Here is a 21,776-nt window from a genome sequence, read left to right on the forward strand (position 1 = left end):
ATAACCCACAGGCCACACTAAGGTCTGTACTACTTGGTAATTATTGTTTTTAAATGCTTTTTAAAGAAATTGCAGGTCTGGGTTTATAGTTCAGTAGTAGAATGCTTGCCTTGCATGCATGAGGCACTGGGTTCAATCCTCAGTACTGCATTAATAAATAAAGATATTGTATCCATCTACAACTAAAAACAAAAATTTTAAAAAAAGAAGAAATCTCAGTGTTCAGCTTTAGATCAAATTTGTGCATATGTAAAATTCTAAGTACCGCTGCTACATCTCAGCAACAGGAGGATGGCAAGTTCAAAGCCAGCCTCAACAACTTAGCAGCTTAGACCCTGTCTCAAAATAAAAACTAAATGGGGATGTGGCTCAGTGGTAAAACATTCCAGGTTCAATTCCTGGTACCCAAAAAAAAGTACTGCTGCTGCAGATTCTCTTTTTTTGTGGGAGTGCTAGGGATCGAACCCAGGGCCTTGTGCTTACAAGGCAAGTTAAAAAGTGTAAAGCTTTTTAACTTGCCTTTCTTGTTCCTCTAAGTCATTTTTCCTCTTCTAATTTTACAATTGAAAAACTGAATGACTTTAAGATCTTTAACATGATTCGTCTGAATAGTCTTATAACAGATGTTAAATAATAAGTTCCTTTTTTGCAGAATTAATTCCTATAATTGCACTCCCCCACCCCAAGTATAAGTCAGTGCATAATTTGAAACCAGATTTCTCTTATGGCTAACTATAAAATTATGTGACATTCAGAAACTTGTGTACCCGATTTCAGCCTTAGTCTCCTACTAGCTATAAATCATTGTTCCCTGAAAAATGCTCAGAAGCATCCCATTACCACTGCATTGTGAGCAAAATGACTTGCATGTGTGTGTGGAGTATTTCATTAAAATGGAGTGATGAATAAAATACAGTGACATTGTAAGTGTTTGGAATGGCAAATATGCTTCTGCAGGCCAGGAAGGATGAGTGCCTCCGAGCAGCCATGTCCTGATCCAGTGCGTTTGGGGGAGGAAGATTGCATGGCCAGTTTAAGGTCAGCAAAGCTTTGAAATTTCCCATCGTTTGTCTTTAATCATTTTCAACCTCATCCTAAGAGAGTTGGGAATCTTCTCCCATTAAACATAATTGCTTATTTGTTTTTAACTGGCAGGTACATTGTAATTAAGAACTGTTTTTGACTCAGCCTGTCACTAGTTAAATGGTACTCACAGGAGCAGAAGCAGTAGACAAAGGGAAATAGTATCTAGTATGAGATTTGTAAAATTTGGAAGGACAGTAATATAATTAATACCCTATTTCAGATAAAATCATCATTCAGACTCTGGTATATAAATTTAGATACTACATTTGTATTTGAAAATGTAGAAATATATGTTCAGTAACTAATGATAACACAAAGGAATGAAACTATTAATTATTTTTCCCTTCTGGAAAGAGCAAAGGGTACTGTCGGCCAAATTCTTCCTGGTTTTGTTGTAAAGTCATAGATTACTTTAACCTTGAGATACAGAAAAATCTGCCATAGACTTGTTTAAAGTGTCACTGAGGGAAGAAAACTATTGGAGGCATGGTAGCAGACCCTGTTGGTGGCCATCTATATCCTCAAGCCTTTCCATTTCAGTGTGTTCTGGCATAATTCCAGCTGCCAGTATCCATGTGACTTTGCCTGATAATTTTTTTCCTAAAACTGCACATTATACAGGAGTTGGTAAATAAATAACACTGAGATATATGTTTTAGACCGTTTCTCAAAGTTTCCCCTGAGAATAAGTTCTAGTTTCCCTAAGTGGAATGTGACTCAGTAACATCCATTATCAGCCACCGTTCTTCCTGTTGATCACTTAGTCGTTTATATGGGAGGTACTGGAAAAATAGCAACTGCATTTAAACTACTTGTTCTCCATTCCTTTTCTCAGGGTTGGCCTTTGGAAGAATTCACACTGTCTCACAGGCAGTGTGATTGTCATGGGTTCATTGGGAAGTTATATTTATTCCTTCATGTGTATACTTCTTTCTTTTTGAATAAATACATTTAGTTTATAATCCCAAATAAAGTATATGTTCTACAGGGGCAAGTATTACATTCATACTTTTTCCCTACCTTTGAGCTTCTTGCCTTATTTGCCCCTTCCCCCCCAACCCTTGGTAAGTGGAGAAAGGGCTCAGTAATTTGTCTAGGGCCATGACTTCTAACCTGATTGCACAACAGAATCACTGGAGGTGCTTGTCATAAATATAGATTCCACGTCCTTATCCCCAGTTTCTGATTCCTTAGATCTTAGATAGGGCCCAGGGAGCTTTCTTTTTATATGTGTCTCCAGATAACTCTAATGTTGCTGGTTTGGACTTCATAACTATTGAAAACCACTGAATCAGAGTAATAGAAGCAGCATGCATTCCTGCCTGGCCTCCTTATTATTTTTTATTATTATTTTTTAACTTTTTGGTACCAGGGATTGAACTCAGGGGCCCTTGACCACTGAACCACATCCCCAGCCCTTTTGTAGAAACAGGGTCTCACCGAGTTGCTTAGTACCTTGCTTTTGCTGAGGCTGGCTTTCAACTTGTGATCCTCCTGTGTAGGCCTCCCAACCTGCTGGGGTTACAGGTATGTGCCACCTTACCCAGCTGCCCAACTTCCTTGAAGAGGCATCAAGGAGTGTGCATTGGAATCCTGAGTCTGCCACCAAGCAGTATTTTTGCCCTCAATAAGACTTTTGACTTACCTCATAACTAAACAGGAAAATTAAAAAATTCTTACTGACTTAAAATATATTGAATATTGTTTGAAATTCATGAATTCTGAATTAAACAGGAATTCATGAATTCTGTTTAGTTATGGTTGGAGATGTTATTTCTTTGGTACTGTATTAGAAATCTCTTACTAGTATTTCCTCCTCATCTCTTCTAGGAGCTGAAGGAGTGCTCAGGTCATGTATTTGTGGATTCTGTGCCTGAATTCTGTTTACCAGAGGTAAGATGAAAAGGAATCTTAATATAGAAACAGTGCATCATGTAATCTCTCCCAGTGAAGTCAAGACATAGTTTAAGGGCCTTAGCTTTCTGTTTTCAAATTGAAATGAATCTCTTTTTCCCAGCACATTTTTATAAGCTAAAATATTATTTAGGAGCTTTTTATATCATCTATAAGTCATTTAAGTCACTGTCTTCTTCCTATTTATAACTCTCTTCTATACTCCCTCACTAATTCTTTTATGGCATAGTTTTGAATAAGGTAAGGAATTAACTCAAGCTTTTTGGTTTTGTAATTTTAATACCTTTGTGCTTAGATTACCCTACTTTTCATAGTCTTGCTTACAGTGAGTAATCGAGGGTTGCTGTTATTCAACCAATGCCAGTAAACTATAAAAATTCTTACTGACTTAAAATATATTGAATATTGTTTGAAATTCATGAATTCTGAACTGAGTAATGGATATGTAATACTTACATATTATTATCACAGTGAGACTTGATAGGGTTTGGGACCAGTTTCACCCTTTCAAAGGAAACTAAGACAGTTTCCTTTAGTTCTAGAGGTAACTAATCTCAGCCTGACAGGGCTGATCCCTAGAGAAGTGTCCATGGAGTTCTCAATGGGTAGATGAACTATAGGGAAGCCAGTGGTTTCCCCAGGATTCCTGAGGAAATCCATGAGAAGCTGTCACCCTTTTATTTCCACATGCCCAGTGAGTTACAGTGCCTGTGGAAAGCAAGTTCACACTTCAGGCCAAAGAGAGAAGACAATGTGAAGTGCAGCTTCCCTGATTTTATCCTTTCTTCCTCCCATTCGTTACATTTTTACACTTGTTTGATCCCTATGGGTAAACTTTTTTTCTCTTTTTGAAGTATGTGTGCACACACACCTTTGGGGTTACCATAATGAGAGAGAAAGAAAAAGAGGACAAGATAATAGAAGGTAACAGGTAAGGGAGGAAGCTTGAGCTACACTGTTAAGAGTAAAGGTGAAGGCAGACAATTAAGAATCCTGGACTGGGGAGATGGCTCAGTTGTTAGAGTGCTTGCCTTCTAAGCAGAAGGCCCTGGGTTCAATCCCCAGCACTGGGGAAAAAAAAAAAAAATCCTGAACCCTCCATTACAGCTGTTAAAATCTTTTTGTCATTCATGTTTGTCGCTTAAGGAATTGGTCTGGTCGGATAGTTCCCCATCTGTTCAGCTATTCCTGATCCCAGGTGCTACATTTATTTTCAGCATACCACAGATGACCTTGATTACTGCAGCCTTCAGTTTCCAGACAATGTAGAACATTTGAATTGATGCTGCTAGGACTTTCTAACTTGCCCCACAGAATACTCAACTTTTAAATTAGATGGTTACCATTGCACAGTTCACCTTTGCCAAGCCAAATCGATACTGATATAGTTAGGGATTTAAAGTCATATAATGCTTTTCAAGCAAAATTATGTGGCACAGATGAGTAATAGTCACTATTTTAAGGTAGTGCCAGGCCATAGTAGGACTGGGTGGAAATAGGAATGTGGTAGATGGAAGAGAGAGGCACTGACTACCATTTGGTCTTTGCTGGCTTGTGGGTCAGTCCAGCAGACCCGAGCCCAGTCCTCATGAAGTTAGTAATCTAGTGCAGCCACCTTAAACAATCTTTGTATCCCCAAGGTCGATCTCACAGACTGTGTTATGGTCTAGTGCAGTGTAGGAAGTAACCAACGAATTATGATTTATTTTTCAGTTTATAGAACCCCAAATGTTTGTACACAACAGTTCTAAGGTTAAAATAATTTTTGTTGGTTTCTGTTGATTTGAAAGTATGTAAATAAATATATAAATAGAATACATAAACTTGGTTTGGATGGTAAATTCATTTCTTGGGGAAAATGGCTAGGTAAGCCTGGATTCTTGATACATACATATATATTATATATGAACACACCCAATAAATACATATTTTTTTCTTCTAACTATCCTCACCAAATTTCTCATGGTTCTAGGCTCTGGGCTGATTTTTTTTAATATTAAAGAAAAATTTTGAGGTTCTTTTTACCCAGTTGCTACGTGTATAAGGGAAGGTAATGATGCTTTTGAACTTTATTGTTGTTTCAGCTGTCATTCCTGTCATTTATCTTCTTCATTTGCCACTCGGATGCTGTCTTAATTTCCTTACTTGTTCAGAAATAATTCCAAAGAGTAGTGCAGAAGAGAACCAGCAGGGTATTATGTGATCCTTCATCAAGAGGATGTTGTCTTGCAGGTGCAGTGCACAGTGTGGCGTTCTGGGTGATACTTCTTGGCTGCCATTGTCATTAGCATGTTATTCACATAAATGCCATTGCCCTAGCCTTGAGGCGCATTTGTCCTTCTACTCACTTGCTGTCCTCAGGAGCCTATGATGCCTCAGCAGCTTTATTAAATTAGCTTATTTTATATGTAAAGTCATTCAACCAGAAAATACCCATAGCCAAAGTGGCACACTGCCTCTTATCATTTGCTTATGTCATGGATATCTTTGTTCTTTCTCCTTTGTGGGGGACATATTAGTTCAACAACCTGTTCTCCTGACTGAAGCACATCCATAGACATGGCTGTGCTTGTCCTTGGTGGATTGTTTGGTTTCCAGGGCAACATGATGAGGTCTCAAGCCACACCACCTCACTTTCCCCACAGCTGGTGCTCCTCACAGAGAAGGATCCCTTCCACATGAGTGCTTTGAGGCCCACCTTGGATGGGAGGGGACAGTCAGAGGACAAGGTGCTGCTCTGAGGTACCATTGTACAGGGTTCTGTCACAAGAGGGGTACGCCTAAGTACTGTGGCAGTTCTGAGGAACAAGTGGGTTCTTTGATCCAGGCACATCAGGACAGCCAATTGGAAGAAGAGAACTGAGTCTCAACAAGTAGGACTTGAATTTATGGGAGAAAACTTCCTTCTATTATAAGAGTGTCTTTAAAATTTACCTAACTTGGATAGCATTTTCCCTCACCTGCTGTTCCTTCTTGTTACATGTAACCTTAATATGGACTTAAAGGGCAGATTTGAGGTAAAGATTAGGATAGAATGTGAGAATTAGGATAGAATTCTTTGAATGACTGCTGCCCGTTTTTTTTTTGTTTGTTTGTTTGTTTGTTTTGTTTTGTTTTTTTTCTCCCCTGTGTACAGAACTGGTGGTCAAAGTTGCCTCCAAAAACAAGCCAGTTGTCTCTGCATTTGACTTTTGAAGAGCAGGTTTCTGCTTGTTTCCCTGTTTACCATTACCTGTAGCAATGGTGCACTAATTTCCAATTAGCCCTTAGAGCTTATTCTATGCTCCCTCTGCTTCAGGTTACCTGATTTCACTTGCCATAGCTGCTAGAGTGTCTCGTCATGTATCCCCAGAACTTTGTTCTGGTAAAATGGTGTTGCTGGGGACTGACTGCATTCCCATTGTTAGCTGTCCTGTAACGCTGCTTAATGTAGTATTAGGAAACAACCTACAATGAGAGAACAGAAATTTTGCAGGAAAGGCCTCATTATTCTAAAGTACAAAAAGTACTCTGCATTCTGACAGCATCATTTTTCAGTCACATCATGTTGATCTATGTGTCCTGCATAGATACCTATCATCCCTTCCTTTTCAGACTGAGCTAATAGACCTGTCTACAGTAGATGTGATTCTCATCTCAAACTATCACTGCATGATGGCGCTGCCCTACATCACTGAGCACACCGGATTCACAGGCACAGTGTATGCCACAGAACCCACCGTTCAGATCGGCAGGTGAGAGCGTTATTCTTATCCCCTTGGGTGTGCTGCAGAACTCCTCTCAGCGATGACTGGGCAGTGGAGTGTGGTGCCAAAACTGACTGTTACTTCCTTCAGAGCAACTCACCGAAGAACAGGAAGGAGTGGGCAACTTGGAAGTGCCTAGAGAATGATGCTGTGGGTAGTCCTGCTAGTGTGTTGTGTTTTTAGGTTTTGGTTTTGTGTTGGTTTGGCTTTTGTTGTTTTGTTTTGTTTCTGTTTTCCATAAACTGGAAGTTCAAGAAGATAGCTCCTTGCAGATGAACTGATTAGGAGAGGTAGTGTTTACGACAAAGATGCAAGGCAAAGAAAGAACTTCAGAGGAAGGAACTTAGCACATTTAAATAAAGAAGGCAAAGAAATTTTATTGTTTTGCTTTCAAAATATTCCCCTTTTATGGTTTATTGCAGATTATAAATAGAGACAGCTTAAAGAAAATGGGATAAATAAGTAATTAGTTGGTTAAAATGTTCCTGCTGGTGACAGAGTGAAACAGCACTGTACAGTCTTCCTTTGATTTCAAGTGAACTCCATTGTCCCTCTCTGACCCACTGGGCCTTGACTGTATTGGGTAGTTGCTGCAAGTAACCATAGTACCATTTAATGAGAAAAAAAAAAAAAAAAAAAAACTTGTCAAGAAAATTACCCCAGAAAAGAATCTCTGTTTTGAAATAAATTAGCAAGATTGATATAAAACTGTCATGACCCAAAATACCAAATTTAGACATGATATAGTTTCTTAGGTTATAGTGTCCTGCAGATGTTCAGCAATATGAAATGATTGGAAATGAAACAGTCTTTGTGTGTGAAACTACATTGTCTGCAGTATGTACAGAAAACCGTAAGGGATCCAAGGAGGGGCCAATATATAGGAAGGTAAACCTCAGTGATGCATAAGTTTCAGTGAAAGAAAAAGCAAAAAATGTTAGTCTAATATGAAGAAGTTAAAATGTGAGGATGACTACCTCAGAGTATTCTTATGAAAGTTCAACCAGAATAACGATCCTGAGTCCTAGCTGTTGGGGTGCTGGAACTAATACTGCTCCTTCAAGATAGAAGGAGGAGTGGGTGCCATGATGCACACCTGCAATTCCAGCTACTTAAGAGGCTGAGGCAGGAGTATTGCAAGTTGGAGGTCAGCCTCAGCATTTGATCAAGACCCTGCCTCAGTATTTAAAATGGGACTGGGACTGTAAATTATGGTAGAGTGCTCCTGGGTTTAATCTCCAGTACTGGCAGGGGAATAGCGGGGAGAAGGAGATGATATTAGGATTAAGTAAATAAATGGAAGTGAGATGAAGTTGTTCAACTTTCAGGTGCTAATAAATTTCTATGTTGATTTGGAAGAGATTTAAGTCAATATGGATCTATGTTAGGTTATGAACCAGGGACTCAAGATGTTAATAGTGTGTTTATAGCTTTTTCGTGATCCTCTAGCCCTTAAGAACAGTTCTCTGCCACAAATCCCTAGCTTGATTCAGTTAAATGTGGCATTCCTTAGTTTCTGTTGACTACAGTTCTACGGTATTCCATCTCCTGATCTCAGAGAGATCTATCCTTTTCCTGATCCTTTAGTTGAATTTTGAGGACTTAGTCCTTGGACTGTTGTACCAGTGGAATCTTGCTGATTTTTGAAATACACATCAAGGTCATTTGTCAGCTTAAAATCTCCATTTGGTATTGTCATTTTTAAAAAGTAATTTTGCCCCTACCCTGCTGCTGCTAAGATGAGTAGTTCATAGTAATTTACCTTCTTATTTAGTAATATAGTGGCAGGAATCTTATAATTAGTTTAAAAAGCTTGTATACATCTGTGTTTAGAGAGAAACATATCAGACTTGATTTAAAAGTGGATTAAATCACTTAAATTCAGAATTTTTGACATTTTTTGGTGAGAAAGTTGCATTTTTTATTTCACCATATAAAATGACACCCAATCTTATTTGAACAGAGAGGATGATAAAGAAGGATAGGGTGGGTGGACAAGTCCATTTCTTCTGGTCAGTGTTAGATCAAGGTGTTTACCTAATCTTTTTCACCCATTTTGTTTAAACTCAGGCTTCTTATGGAAGAACTGGTGAATTTCATTGAAAGAGTGCCAAAGGCTCAGTCTGCCTCCTTGTGGAAGAATAAGGACATACAACGGTGAGGACTTCCTGTGGACTGTAGAGCCCTCTGCTTTGCCAAGTTGTTTCATTTGCTTAGTCATTATGCTTAAGCATTGATCACATTAGAATTAAAGATTCTTCATATTACATGAAAGGATTACATTTGATTTAGCTTATAACACCCTGTGCTGGATATGGGAGTGTTAAGGAACCTCGGACTCTCTCTTTGAGGTATTCAGGCTTAATGCAAAATTAGATGTTCTAACAGGTCAGTTAAAATCTTGCAGTCCTACTGTAGGCACTTAGAAAATGAGGAACTCTTGCTGCGTAAGGAAGCTGAGGGCATTCCTTAGGGAATGAAAATTAAGGTGGATATGGAGAAGGATAAAAGGAATTTACCAGATTAAAAAGAAGGTTTAGAAGGGCCCAGGCACGGTGCCATGGGACAGAGTGTCTTCAGAGGACATTGGGAAGTTCAGTGTGGATTAGGACTGGTGGAGAGGTGAAAAATGAAAGTAGAGAGGGGAGGCTAGAGGGAGGTAGTACAGGTTCTTATGTGAGACCTGAATTTTACGTCGTTGAGAATGTGTGGTTTGCCAGTAGAGGTTTTTGAGGAGAATGACGTGACCAGTTTATTTTGGGGAAAGGAACTCTGGAAGCAGCATGGAGGGTGGGAGGGAATGCAGAGGTCGGGGAAAGGAGACCAGCAGTGGGACAGTTTCAGAAAGCCAGGGAGGTGGCAGAGACCTGAACTAAGGTAGTAACTAGAAGCATGAAGAGGAATACTCAAGCTTCAAAGAAGCTTATGAAGTAGGATTGAAAAGAAGTGTAAAGGAGGCTGCAAAGCAATGACTAGGGAGGTAAGAGGAAAGCTGAATGGTGTCAGATCTACAGAAATGCCAAGTAAAATGGTGATAAAGCCCTTGTCTGTGGAGATGGGGAAGTCATTGACAATCCCAGTGGATGTAGTTGCATTGGAGTGCTAGAACCAGAAACCAGATTATAAAAGGTGAAGTAAATAAGAATACCATGGGTGGTCAAGAAGGCAGCTTTTTATCTTAACATACTGGACTTTCTCTAACCCCAGCAAATGCCCCCTTCACCTTCCTACCTATCCCACAGCAGACCCAGCCTTCTGGTCCGAACATCAAGAGCCTGGGGTTAAAACTAGTCTTTGGACTTCCTGAGTAGTTCATGTTCCACGCACTCCTACCCAAGCCCACTTTTTTCTAGCTATCGTGATTACTCCTCCCCTCTAGATCAGTGATACTGGTATCGTTCTGCTAATCTCAACCTTAGAATGTTTTAGTTCTGGCCACTCTCCTTTCTATAAGACTGTGTATACATAGCTAGAAAAATATGCTTTGTTTTTCTGTTGGGTCTTTTCAGAGTTTGAGCATGAGTCTCATTTATGCATTTCTTTGTACGTATGTTAACTTATTTAATTTAAGCAGCACTCGTGTGCCAGATACTATTCTGTTATTTGTGTGATCCTTTAGCAACTCTGTGAGGTGAGTGATGGTGTTACTGCCATTCTGCAGAAGACACACATGGCACAGAGAGTTTAGTAACTTGTTCAAGGTCACCCCACCTGTGTGCGGCAAGAGCCAGGTTCTCACCTGTGGCTGCAGAGTCCACACTTCTGATCCACACTTTGTGTACATGTGCTGGCTCTGACCTTGTGGGTGTGATCCCTATCTGCTGTGGGTAGAGGAATACATATGTTTTCTCCCTTGTTTTCTGCATCTCCTTTGTGTCTCCTTCTGTAGGGATGTTGTGTGAGTCTCTTCGCCTTGGCTAAATGGCTTCCTTGATCTGACAGCTCTCCCAGCCGGTCCAGGGCCCCTCCCCTCCTCCCATGGCATTCTCATCCTCTGCTCCCTTTTCTGTCACCCCTCACTGTGCCACCATCCTTCCCTCTTTTCTTTCTGTTTTCCGTGGCACACACATAAGACCCCATTTCTGTGTATCTGCCTTCTTAGAAACCTCAGGACTTTGGTTTCCGTCCCTCACAGAACACACATGCTTTGGCTTCCCTTACTTCCTCCTTTTAAGTCTGTGCCCTTTACAGTATTCAGCTGCAAATCGTTTTGGCACACCAGAAACGGTATTCAAAGGTCAGTATTTCCTGACTTCCCAAACCTTGGGCCAAATCTCAGGTCCCAAGTCCTTATTTGCCTCCTCTTCTGTGACCTTGGGCAAAGTCCTTGGCAGTTTTCCTTTGCTTCTCATTCTTTGTAAAATGTAAGAAAATAACTTACTCACCAAAGAAATGTCATCATGTATTAGGGAGAATGTGAATGGAATTTAAAGGAGAAGAGAGCTACGGTGGGGTCCTGAAAGGTCTCATAAAATGTTTAGATAATCTTCCTTTTAAAAGAAGATGTTAATTAAAGCAAAACCTTGAAATTTCACATCTTGCCACCTGATGGGCAAAAATTAGAAACCACAAGCTAAATTGGTACAGTAGCAAGGAGAACAACATGCACTGTTGGAAAAGGCCATCTTTCATTTTGACCCTAGTCAGGTTTTACATTTTGACTTTTGAGCATGATATGAGTGAGGCGCAGTTATTGATAGAGAAAGGAGAGTCTAATTATCAGAAATATGCTGAGGTGTTAGATATACCAAGGAAGTTTTGTTCTTTTTTTTTCTTCTGGATAAACTTGGCATAATATTAGAATTGATACAAGAGTTTGAACAGCTATTTATTCTTTAATTGACATCTGAAAAAAGGGTTCTTTTGAATTTAACCTTGGGCCAGCATACTAAAATTGCTACTTAATTGGGGCAACAGTATGTTGAAAAACTCACACCACTTTTAGGTTTCTCTCTCAGACCATTTGATATCTAGTGTCCCAAAGTACCATGGCATACTCATATGGAAAAAACAATTCTTGCAGTCTAGCTCATTGAAAAATTTTCCCAGGTGATGTAGACCTTGTCTCCTCTATACTTTTTCATCCTCCACCCCCAGAATTCCTGCTCACTTTCCCTGCCCAGTTGTTCTAAAGCAGAGGTCACAGATCGACATGCTGCAGGCTGGGAAGGTGTGAGGTGGGCTGGTGGGGACGGGACTGGTGACCACATCCTTTTCTAGGAGCGGCTGAGTACAGCTTCAGCTTATTGTGGTTTGGGAACATGAGACCATGGCTGCCAAATCATTTTCTTCTTCTTCTTCTTCTTCTTCTTTTTTTTTTTTTTTTAAGAGAAGTTCAAAATCTGGATGCGCTACATGTGATTTTTAAAAATCTTTTAAAAATGTTGGCTCATACATTAAAATAAAACCCTATGTGTTTCAAGCAAATCCTCTGTGAGCTGGTTTTAAGACTCAAGCCCCTAGTTTTTACTTGGACTTAAAACTTCCTTAGGTACTCTCAAAGTAGATCTTGATCCAAGTGCCTAAAATTAATGCATCTTAGTAGCTTAAGTTACTAATAAGACCATCAACTAAAGAAAACATTAAAGTATTTCAAGCTCATTGGTCAAAAAAATCTGACAAATTCCCTTAAATCATTCCATGTGGGTTTGAATTAGCATTTGATTTATTATTAGTATGTATACCAAAAAAACTATTACTTCTGCTTTTTGGCAGTTATATGACTTCCTGCCTCAGTTGACACTACTTCCTTGAGATTTATTTCAAATAAGTCAACCATCCTTCTTCCTAGTTTTGACACTATAGTTTACTTTTCCTGAAAAGGAGATAGGTTTCGAAGGGAAGGAAAAATCCCTTGCGATATAATTTTTGACTCTCTGACTTACCAGTACTCACTTCAGAGTAAGTTTTGATGGGAAATTTTAAAACAAAATATTCCGGTTAAGAAAATTAATCAAGCCTCTAATATTTTACATAATGGTAGCATTTTTAATAAGATCAGAAATTCACAGTAATAATAAAAGTAAATCATTACAAGATATTGTCATAATCCTCTTGTAAGCATTAAGGAAATCCCCTCATAAGCATTGAACTTAAAATGAAGATTCATATGTTATAGATTTTTTAAATATATGCATATTAAAAATTGATGATTTAATATGACTGGGCGTGGTAGTACATGCCTGTAATCCCAACAACTCTTCAGGGAGACTGAGGAGGATCACAAGTTCAAGGCCACCCTCAGCAAGTAAAGCACTTCTGGGTTAAATCTCCAGTACCCGAACACCGGTGGGAGCGGGCGGGGATTATGTTCTTCTGCTCTGACACTTCTTGGCTGTTCGTGGAGGAATTTATCAGGTCTAATTATATAATAGGAAGAAAAGTTTAGGGTATGGACTTAGAAGTCAAATACACTGATGTTTAAATTTCAAATCTGCTCTTAGTAACTATAGCAATTTATTTCTTCTAGACTATTTTCTTGTTTACATAATAGAGATGATGTTAGCAACTTCATAGAGTTCTTGTAAGTTGAATAAAATTCAACTAAAATTCACTAAATTGAATAGTGTTAGTGATGTCCTTAAAACAATATGAAATGTAGTGGTGCTCAGTAAATGCCAGAGTCCTTGTCCCCACGACCTCCTTTCAGGAACCAGAACACATCATCTGAGTCTCATTTTTCTGCAGACTCCACCTTTCCTAGTTAAAAAAAAAAAAAAAAAGGCGGAGTGGTCCACTGAACAAAAGGAAACTGTTTCTAGCCCCACTGTTGCTCTTCTTAGCACTCTGAACCCCAGTCTCCTTTTCTGTGAAGTGTAATAATTGAATTAAATCATCTCCAAGTCTCCTTATGTTATAGTTTTAAGAGGTCCAAGGAAGAGGCTCCTTAAAGCAGGTTCTTTTAGAGTGGCAGCATTTGATGGAATCGTCACAGCTCATTCAGCCTTACGATCCCTGACACTGTCATTTCATTTCATTCAGAGTTGACTAGCCTGAGGGACCAGTGCTAGCCAGACTTCCTGGATGTTGACTGACAAACAAAAACTTCCTTTAATTACTTAATACTGAGACATCTGACTCAGAACTAGAGTGGTTCATCTCTCTAGGACTGTGTTCTGGTGAGCAAGTTTACTTAAGATATCAGATTGTGGGTAAGATTCTTTTCCATAGCCACAGAATTAAAGCAAAGGTAGTTTGCATACTCTCAAGAGTTGTTCCTGTCATGCATTAGTAGTCAAATCAATTGCCTTTGAGCTTTCTAGAGATAACTGTGGTCTAATGCAAAAATTAGAGATTATAATCTAGTTTCACAATATTGAGAAGTACTTGATATTGAGGCTCTGCTTTTGGTAAGGTCCATTAACACATCTGCCATGTCCTCATTCTCCTGCATCATGCAAAGTGCTGTTTTCTGTAATGAGGGAAGAACTTTTCTGCTCCTTGTAATCTTTGTACTCTGCTCTTGTATGAATTTTGTTCATTCATTCATATAACAAATACTTACAACTCAGTGTTTTACTTATCAACTTTTAAGTGGTCCCTGCAGTCCTAAATCTTAAAACACTTTAACCAAAAGACATGATGTTGTGGTGTTTGTTGTGCTGGCGGATGTAGGAAGAGCAGCAGAGCTTTGGCATGATATCAGAACACTGGGAAACAGGTTTATTAGGCACTGGAGTGTGATAAGGAGAAAACAAAACATTGAAATCTTTTAGAAAGTACTTATGAAAAATTTAACTATGAGAACTTGACTTTGATAAATTAGAAAGCCAGAAAAAAACAGAACTAGTTCCCTCTGGGTTTCCTTATCCTACTTATCCTAAATCAGCCAATAATCCTAATGACTTTAATGGCTCTATAAATGCCTCTCTATAATTATGACCTCAAATAAGCAAAAGACGAGTTTTAAGGAAAGCTAAGTTAGGATGTTAGGAGATAAAAGGAAGCAATGACAAAGTAACTCAGTATCTAGGAGTAGAGAGGATACTAGCAAAAGGATTTTTGAGCATAAATATTCAATTTTCAGAGGGCTAGGGATGTGGCTCAGTAGTAAATCCCTTGCCTAGCATGTGTGAGGCTCTGGGTTTGATCCCCAACACCACAAAAAAGAAAAAAAAATTCAGAGTACCACAGACTTATTTGTTTGGTAACTCATAACTAACAAGTACCTGGCATTATGGTAAGTTTGTTTTTTTAAAAAAGCCCAAAAGCTTAACAACTGCAGGAGCTTATTGACAGATTCAGTACTAAGGGGCAAGGCTTGGGCTGGGCTTGGCAGGTTGGATAGGACTGAAATGAGGCAGAAGATCATTCTGAGACAAGGACACAGAATGAGCAAAACATAGCAACATGGCAGGACTGAGAGGTTAAAAAAAAAAAGAATTAGAAGTTAAATCTTGGCGTTGCACAAGAGAATAGTGTTCTTTTGAAAAAGCCTGTAATACGTTGTTGAATCCCTAATTTATGACTTTTTGGCTAACAAAAAAAAAAAGAATTACCTAAATTGTTTGTGAGAATAGTCACCAAATATATGTGAAAAAGAAAACTTTATGTATTTCTAAGTACAGACAGGACAAATGACTAGTTTTAGTTCTAAAAGGCATAAATATATGTAAGATGTCAGAGTAAATTCCCCAGAGAATTTAGTCACAAGGGTAAGAGAGGAAATTAATACACACTGAGGGCAGGAGGTGTGCATTTACACATAGAATTAATTCATATACATTTATCCACACAGCCCTGTGTGTCTAGTTCTACATTTGTAGATTCAACCAACTGCCTATTAAAAATATTTGCTCCTGCACTGAGCTTTTTTTTTTTGGTCAGTACTCCTAAACACTATAGTATAACAACTATTTGCATAGCATTTACATAGTATTAGACATTACAAATCACTAAAGATGATTTAAAGTATATGTGGAATATATCTAATATATCTTCTAAATAAATGCTTTTTTTTTTTTTATTGAAAAAAAAAAATAAAGTATATGTGAAATGCCGGGTAGTGTGACAAACTTGTAGTCTCAGCTGCTCAGGCTGAGGCAGGATTACTTGAGCGCAGGAGTTCAGGGCCAGCCTGAGTTATATAGCAACACCCAGTCACAAAAAAAAAAAAAAAAAAAAAAAAAAGTGTTTTTTAATAAGTATATAGGAGGATAGGCATGGGTTATATGCAAGAACTACTTTCTCTCCCTGCCCACCCACTATCTGTCCCCCATTACCGGGGACTGAACCTAGGGGTTCTCTACCACAGAGCTACATCCCAGCCCTTTTTATTTTTTATTTTGAGACAGTGTCTCGCCAAGTTGCCCAGGCTGACCTGAACTTACAGTCCTCCTACCATAGCCTCTGAGTCACTAGGATTACAGGCATGTGCCACTACACCCAGCTACATCATTTTTTATATAAGAAACGTGAGCATTCATAGATTTGGCTATCCACAGGGGCTTTCTAAAACCAATCTCATGGATTCTGCAGGTTGGCTGTATTTATATTTCTTAGTAGTGTGCGTGTGTATTTATTTGCTGTAGTTTGTGAGGAAGTTATTTTACCCTCAGTTTAAAAATATAGGAAGAAAAAGAGGTTAAGTCAAGTGCTGAATAGTGCAACTAAAAAAAGCAAAAAAAAACCATTAAATCAGATTTGAAAAACAGCCTTTTCCCAATAATACATAAGTGGATAAAAATGATACATTACTATTTCAGTGGGTATTAGTAAAATTTTTTTAAAAAGGCATATTTAACAAGACTCTTCTTCAAACATTCTACTTAAACTGGTTATCAAGAAACATCTATAGTGAATGTTTCTGGGTAAAGTAATAAATGCTTCCTTCAGTTTCACTAGAACTTAAGTTAATGCTTACTATACCACTTACCCTGAGGGGAAGATGGAAAAAGATCCACCCAGAAATATACCTGAATTTTTCACAAGTCTTTTACTTGGTTTAAACAAATTGTTTCCCAACCTGAAACGCTGCAGTAATTTCTCTATCCATAGATTCTGGAGTGTTGAGGACAACCAGGCTGTAGGCTTTTTCCATCTCCCTGCTTCCACTTTCCCTTACAAAGGCTCAGAGCGTTGCCAGCTTACTCCCTAGGCTGAATATCAGATCTTGGAAACATTAGAGTGACCAAATGCCTTATGCTGAGAAAGACCATTGCAGATCTTTGTCTGCCTAATTTTCACAGGACATTTTCCTGGGTGGGAAGCAGGGAGGGGAGAATATGCTAGAAGAGGCCATAGAGAGGACAGACCCAGCAAAAAGAGTTTCATGTTTTGGGTAATGGCAGTACTGGTTGTCAAGTGCCATAAGAAAATTCAAAGAAGAGAAAGCCTTGTGTATGGCTTTAGTCATCCTCTTAGAGAGATGACTCAGTTGCAGGGACCTAGCAAAGCTGCATCACACTCACCTGAATGGAGAGGTGTAGCTCCCTGCCCCCTAGCATCTCCCACTGTAGTCTTCCAGATCTGGCATAAAGTCAAGAAATCCTGCTCGTACTCAGTTCAAAGGAAGATCTTCACCCCCACCCTTCTCCCTTGGAGGTCCAAGTCCCATGGCTCTCTGATCCTGATGATTTAAAAGAATTAAAGCAGGGTAGTAGGTTGGGTTCTTCCTCTAGATCCTCTAGAGCAGTGCCTGGCCACACAAGTTCAGAACCTTTGCTGTTCATTGAGGTGAATCATTCTGGGTTGAAATTTGCTGCAGTAGTGTGCACAGAGCTTATGCCTCTGGGGCTGCAGTGCCTGTAAGTGTTGAGGCAGGTTGACAACTAACCTTTATCAGCACCTCTTCTGCACCAGACCCTTTATATTCATTGCAAAAAAGTTTCCTTGCAGAAAACTCTGAAAGGAAGATGAAATTCTCCCCCTTTTATAAATGGGGGAACCAGGGCTCAGGTGAAGGGGTAACTCTGGGGTTTAATCAGGGCTTTCCTGGGTATAAATCCTTGTTTTTCCATCATTCCAGTGCCTCTGAGAGAAATCTCTCCTTCCTCAAAGCAGCAGGTACAGGACTGCAAAGGAAGAGAGAAGCAGTAGGAGCACCCTGCCAATAGCCTCATTTAATTCCCTGCACTGTGACATGTGGGCCAGGCTCTTTCCCAGAGAGCACATGAGTGTGCCTCTGGCCTAGATGGTGTCACAAGATCTGAGAAAAAGGAATGAACGGTCTATGTTTTAAATAGGAATAAATGTTGTCCACCTAAAAGGTGGAAGACAGGAGAGAGTGTGGGTACAGGTGAGCCTGGCCACTGGAAGGGCTCAATATATAAAATACAGGCAGAAGCAGGACCAGATGAAGAAGGGCCTCATAAAACCATGCCAGGAACCTTGTGTTTTATCCTGAATGTAACGGTGAGCTATCCATGTGTGTAGATGAGGGTGCACATATGTAACCCTTTACAGCGATTCAGTGTATTTCAGGAGAGAGGAGTAGACTAGTGCATGCATTCATTCACCAGTAGTACTTTGACTTTATTTTCAGTGTATTTCAGGGAGGTCACTCTTCCAGATTATTCCTCATTTTAGAGCAAATGATAAAATGTTTTTCTAATGACACATTTTTGTGTGTTTAAAGGGATGTGACCAAAAGGTCACAAATTATGCTTTATTCTCTTATGTGCCAAACCCCATCTATGTTAAATTCAGTTATTTTCTCGTGCCCATTAGTAGTTTATTTCTTTTATTTTTTGTGAACAGGGAAAACAGTGTGAGATTTCAAATACTAATGCACAGGCAAGGGGCATAGCTGAGTGGTAGAACACTTGCTTAGCATGTGCAAGGCCCTGGGTTGAGTCCTGCAGTACAAAATGAAACAAAAATAGTTCTAAGTAAGATGTATATGGTAAACCCTACAGCAACTATAATAACTAAAAAAGCGTAAATAATTAAAGAATTAAAAGGCTACTTCAGAAAACAGTATAAAGGAAAATAATAAAAGATGAATAGAGGAACAGAAGAGATATAAGACATATAGAAAACAAAAAAATTAGGTTGGCAGACATAATCCAACTATATCACTATTAAAGTTAGATGCAAATGAACTAAACAACCCAGATTGCAATAATTAATAGACTGACTTAAGAAAAAAAAAAAAAAAGAACCCAAGCTGGGCACAGTGGTGCACACCTATAATCCCAGCGGCATGGGAGGCTGAGTCAGGAGGATTGAGAGTTCAAAACCAGCCTCAGCAAAACAAGGTGTTAAGCAACTTGGTGAGACCCTGTCTCTAAATAAAACACAAAAAATAGGGCTGGGGATGTGACTCAGTGTCCGAGTACCCCTGAGTTCAATCCTTGGTACCCCCCACCCTGCCAAGAAAAAATCCTGGATAACAAAATTGAGATTAGAAAAAATATAAATGAAATCAAAAGATGTTTATTTTTAAGTCAATAATATTGATAAATTTTTAGTTAAATTGAATCCCCCCCTAAAAAAATAGAAAACTCAAAATGCCAGAATCAAAAATGAAAGAGGACAGTAGACCATTTATTTAGAAATAAAAATGATTATACTGAAATTCTATAAATAGTCATATGCCAGTAAATTGGCCAATTTAAATGTAGTATACAAATCCCTGGAAAGGAAAGCTCTATCACATGAAGAAATGTTTGCCTAGTACATGACATTGTGTACATTGCAATTGCAGGCTCCTGCCTTCTCCTCTCAAGGATGCTGTGGAAGTGTCAACCTGGAGAAGATGCTACACAATGCAAGAGGTGAACTCTGCCCTTAGCAAAATCCAGCTGGTGGGATATTCTCAGAAAATCGTGAGTGTTCATGTTATTCTTAAGTGATTCATGAGTACTTTCAATTCATATTGTACTTTGGGGGATCCTGTAGTTCCCTTTTGAAAGTCATTCTGTCCCCAAGAATCTTGTTCAAAGAAAAAAGATCACTTGTTTTCCTTCAATGCTGCCAGGTTTTTGTTGGGGTTCATTCTTAACCCTCACGTTCCCTGTCACCAGCTAGTGAGGTAATGAGTCAAGAGAAAGGAGAAAGGTCTCTCTTGTCCCATCTGGTGAGAACAACAGATACTACAGATCTGGGACAAATGAAACAGGGAACAGAGAAGAGTTCAGCAAGGACAACTTGAACTCTGACCTAAATAAGGGCTCCCATTTCTCCATTAGAACAACCAAGAGCCTAACACCTAGCCCAGAAGGAAAAAGGAAAACCAAAGTTTCCCACTCTTTCTGTTACTGTGTCACCTCTGTCTTCTAGCGAATGCATCCTGAGTGCCCAGGAACAGCAGTTGGGCTGAAATTCTCAGGTGAAAAGACAACAGGATTACTTTCTGTGTCCACCACAGTCTCTGTTGTCCTTCTGTTTTAAACTTTCTGGTTTACTTTAAAATATTTTCTATTTCTGAACAAAGTTGGTATTTGTTTCTTTTTCCTTCAAACTTATGTACTGTGCCAGCATTGCTGAAAGCTTGTGGGTTCTTTCTGTGATTTCTTTTAGGAGCTGTTTGGTGCTGTACAGGTAACTCCTCTGAGCTCTGGCTATGCCCTTGGAAGTTCCAACTGGATTATCCAGTCCCATTATGAGAAAGTTTCTTATGTCTCTGGATCTTCCTTGCTTACCACACACCCTCAGGTAATGATAAATTCTCTTTTAACAACTCAGCTTTACGGTTATTTAATCCAAATTCAGAATGTGTCCAGTGTGCTATCAACCATTTAAAATTTTTTCTAATCTTGATTTCTTCAGAGTACTCTAGAAAAGTGAGATTATTGGAATCCCAACATTTAGGATTGTACTTCCCTCTGAAAGAATTCTATAGCCTTTAGGGTCACCTCTGAGATTCTGAGATGCCCTAGTCCTTCCAAAGACTGTAGCCTGATCTAGAATACAGAAGGTTGTTCATTTATTCTGTACCTATTAACTACTTCACAAGGGCCAAGTGTCAAGCATTTGTCTAAGTATTAAGGATTAAGTTGTAACCACCAGGCAGTCTCTGCACATGGATCTTACATTCATTGTATACAGGAGGAGAAGATGGTGAACACAATGTAAATGAATAAATATGAGCAGTCATTGCAGATTGATACAAGTCTTAAAAACAGCAAAGCAGGGTTATTTCTAAAGCAACTGGGTCAAGTTTAAATTGAATGGTTGGGAAAGCTTTGGAAACCTTCCATCTGTACTGAGACCACAAGGAGGCATGTGAAACCTGAGGGCAAAGCACTTCAAAGAGATGGTAAATGGAGGGCCCTTAGAGCAGAACAAGCTGGGCGTGTTTAAAGAGCAGAGAAGGGGTGGAAATGCAGCGTACTACCTGCAGTGAACAGTGCGGCCCAGAAGAGCAGCAGACGCAGATCTCCTAGAACTTTGTGGACCGCGTAGTGAGGAATTCTGCTTTTATTTGAATGTGTAGAGGGAAGGCATTGGAAGGTTTAAATTGGTCATTCATTGTGGTCCCATTTGGCAAAGAACTAAGTACATAAACATTGTTATGAATATAACATTTAATTCTTTTTAGGTCTTTGTAAAAATTTCTTGTTCAGTTCATAAATCCTGGTTCTTCCCATGTCTGTAAGGCAGGATGGGGAGATGAGATAGCTGATTGATGGGTACATAGATAACTAGGGAAAGTCCATATTCTGTCTTGTTTTTTTAATTGGTAAATTTATGAACATAACCTCAAGATTTTATTACCTTAATAATAAAGCAAAAGATGAAGCTTAGAACTAGTCATTTGACCACTTTTCCTCTTATCCTCTCCCCATTCAAAACATTTGCATCTCTTATTTATATATGTGTGTGTGTGTGTGTGTGTGTGTGTATGCACATTTTTTTAAGGTGTTGATGACCCTTTATTCTATTTATTTATTTATTTATATGTGATGCTGAAGATCGAACCCAGGGCCGCAGACATGCTACCACTCACTCAGCTACCACTGAGCCACAACCTCAGCCCCTGCATCTCTTTTTTTTTTTTTTTTTTTTTTTTTTTTTTTTTTTGGTTGCTGGGGATCGAACCCAGGGCCTTGTGCTTACAAAGCAAGCACTCTACCGACTGAGCTATTG

General features: G+C 39.1%; 1 protein-coding gene across 2 annotated transcripts in view; it reads left to right on the plus strand.

The window, feature by feature from the left end:
- Positions 1 to 21,776, plus strand: part of INTS9 (integrator complex subunit 9) — a 110,868-nt gene that overhangs the window by 43,746 nt on the left and 45,346 nt on the right. For both annotated transcript variants that reach the window (XM_079139946.1, XM_079139947.1), the window contains 5 exons: positions 2,917 to 2,979; positions 6,595 to 6,734; positions 8,817 to 8,903; positions 19,393 to 19,513; positions 20,208 to 20,342. In XM_079139946.1, the coding sequence (XP_078996072.1) occupies positions 2,917 to 2,979; positions 6,595 to 6,734; positions 8,817 to 8,903; positions 19,393 to 19,513; positions 20,208 to 20,342 (546 nt within the window). The remainder of the gene's footprint in view (positions 1 to 2,916; positions 2,980 to 6,594; positions 6,735 to 8,816; positions 8,904 to 19,392; positions 19,514 to 20,207; positions 20,343 to 21,776) is intronic.

The sequence above is a fragment of the Sciurus vulgaris genome (genome assembly GCF_902686455.1).
Source record: "Sciurus vulgaris genome assembly, chromosome: 5".
Lineage (NCBI taxonomy): Eukaryota > Metazoa > Chordata > Mammalia > Rodentia > Sciuridae > Sciurus > Sciurus vulgaris.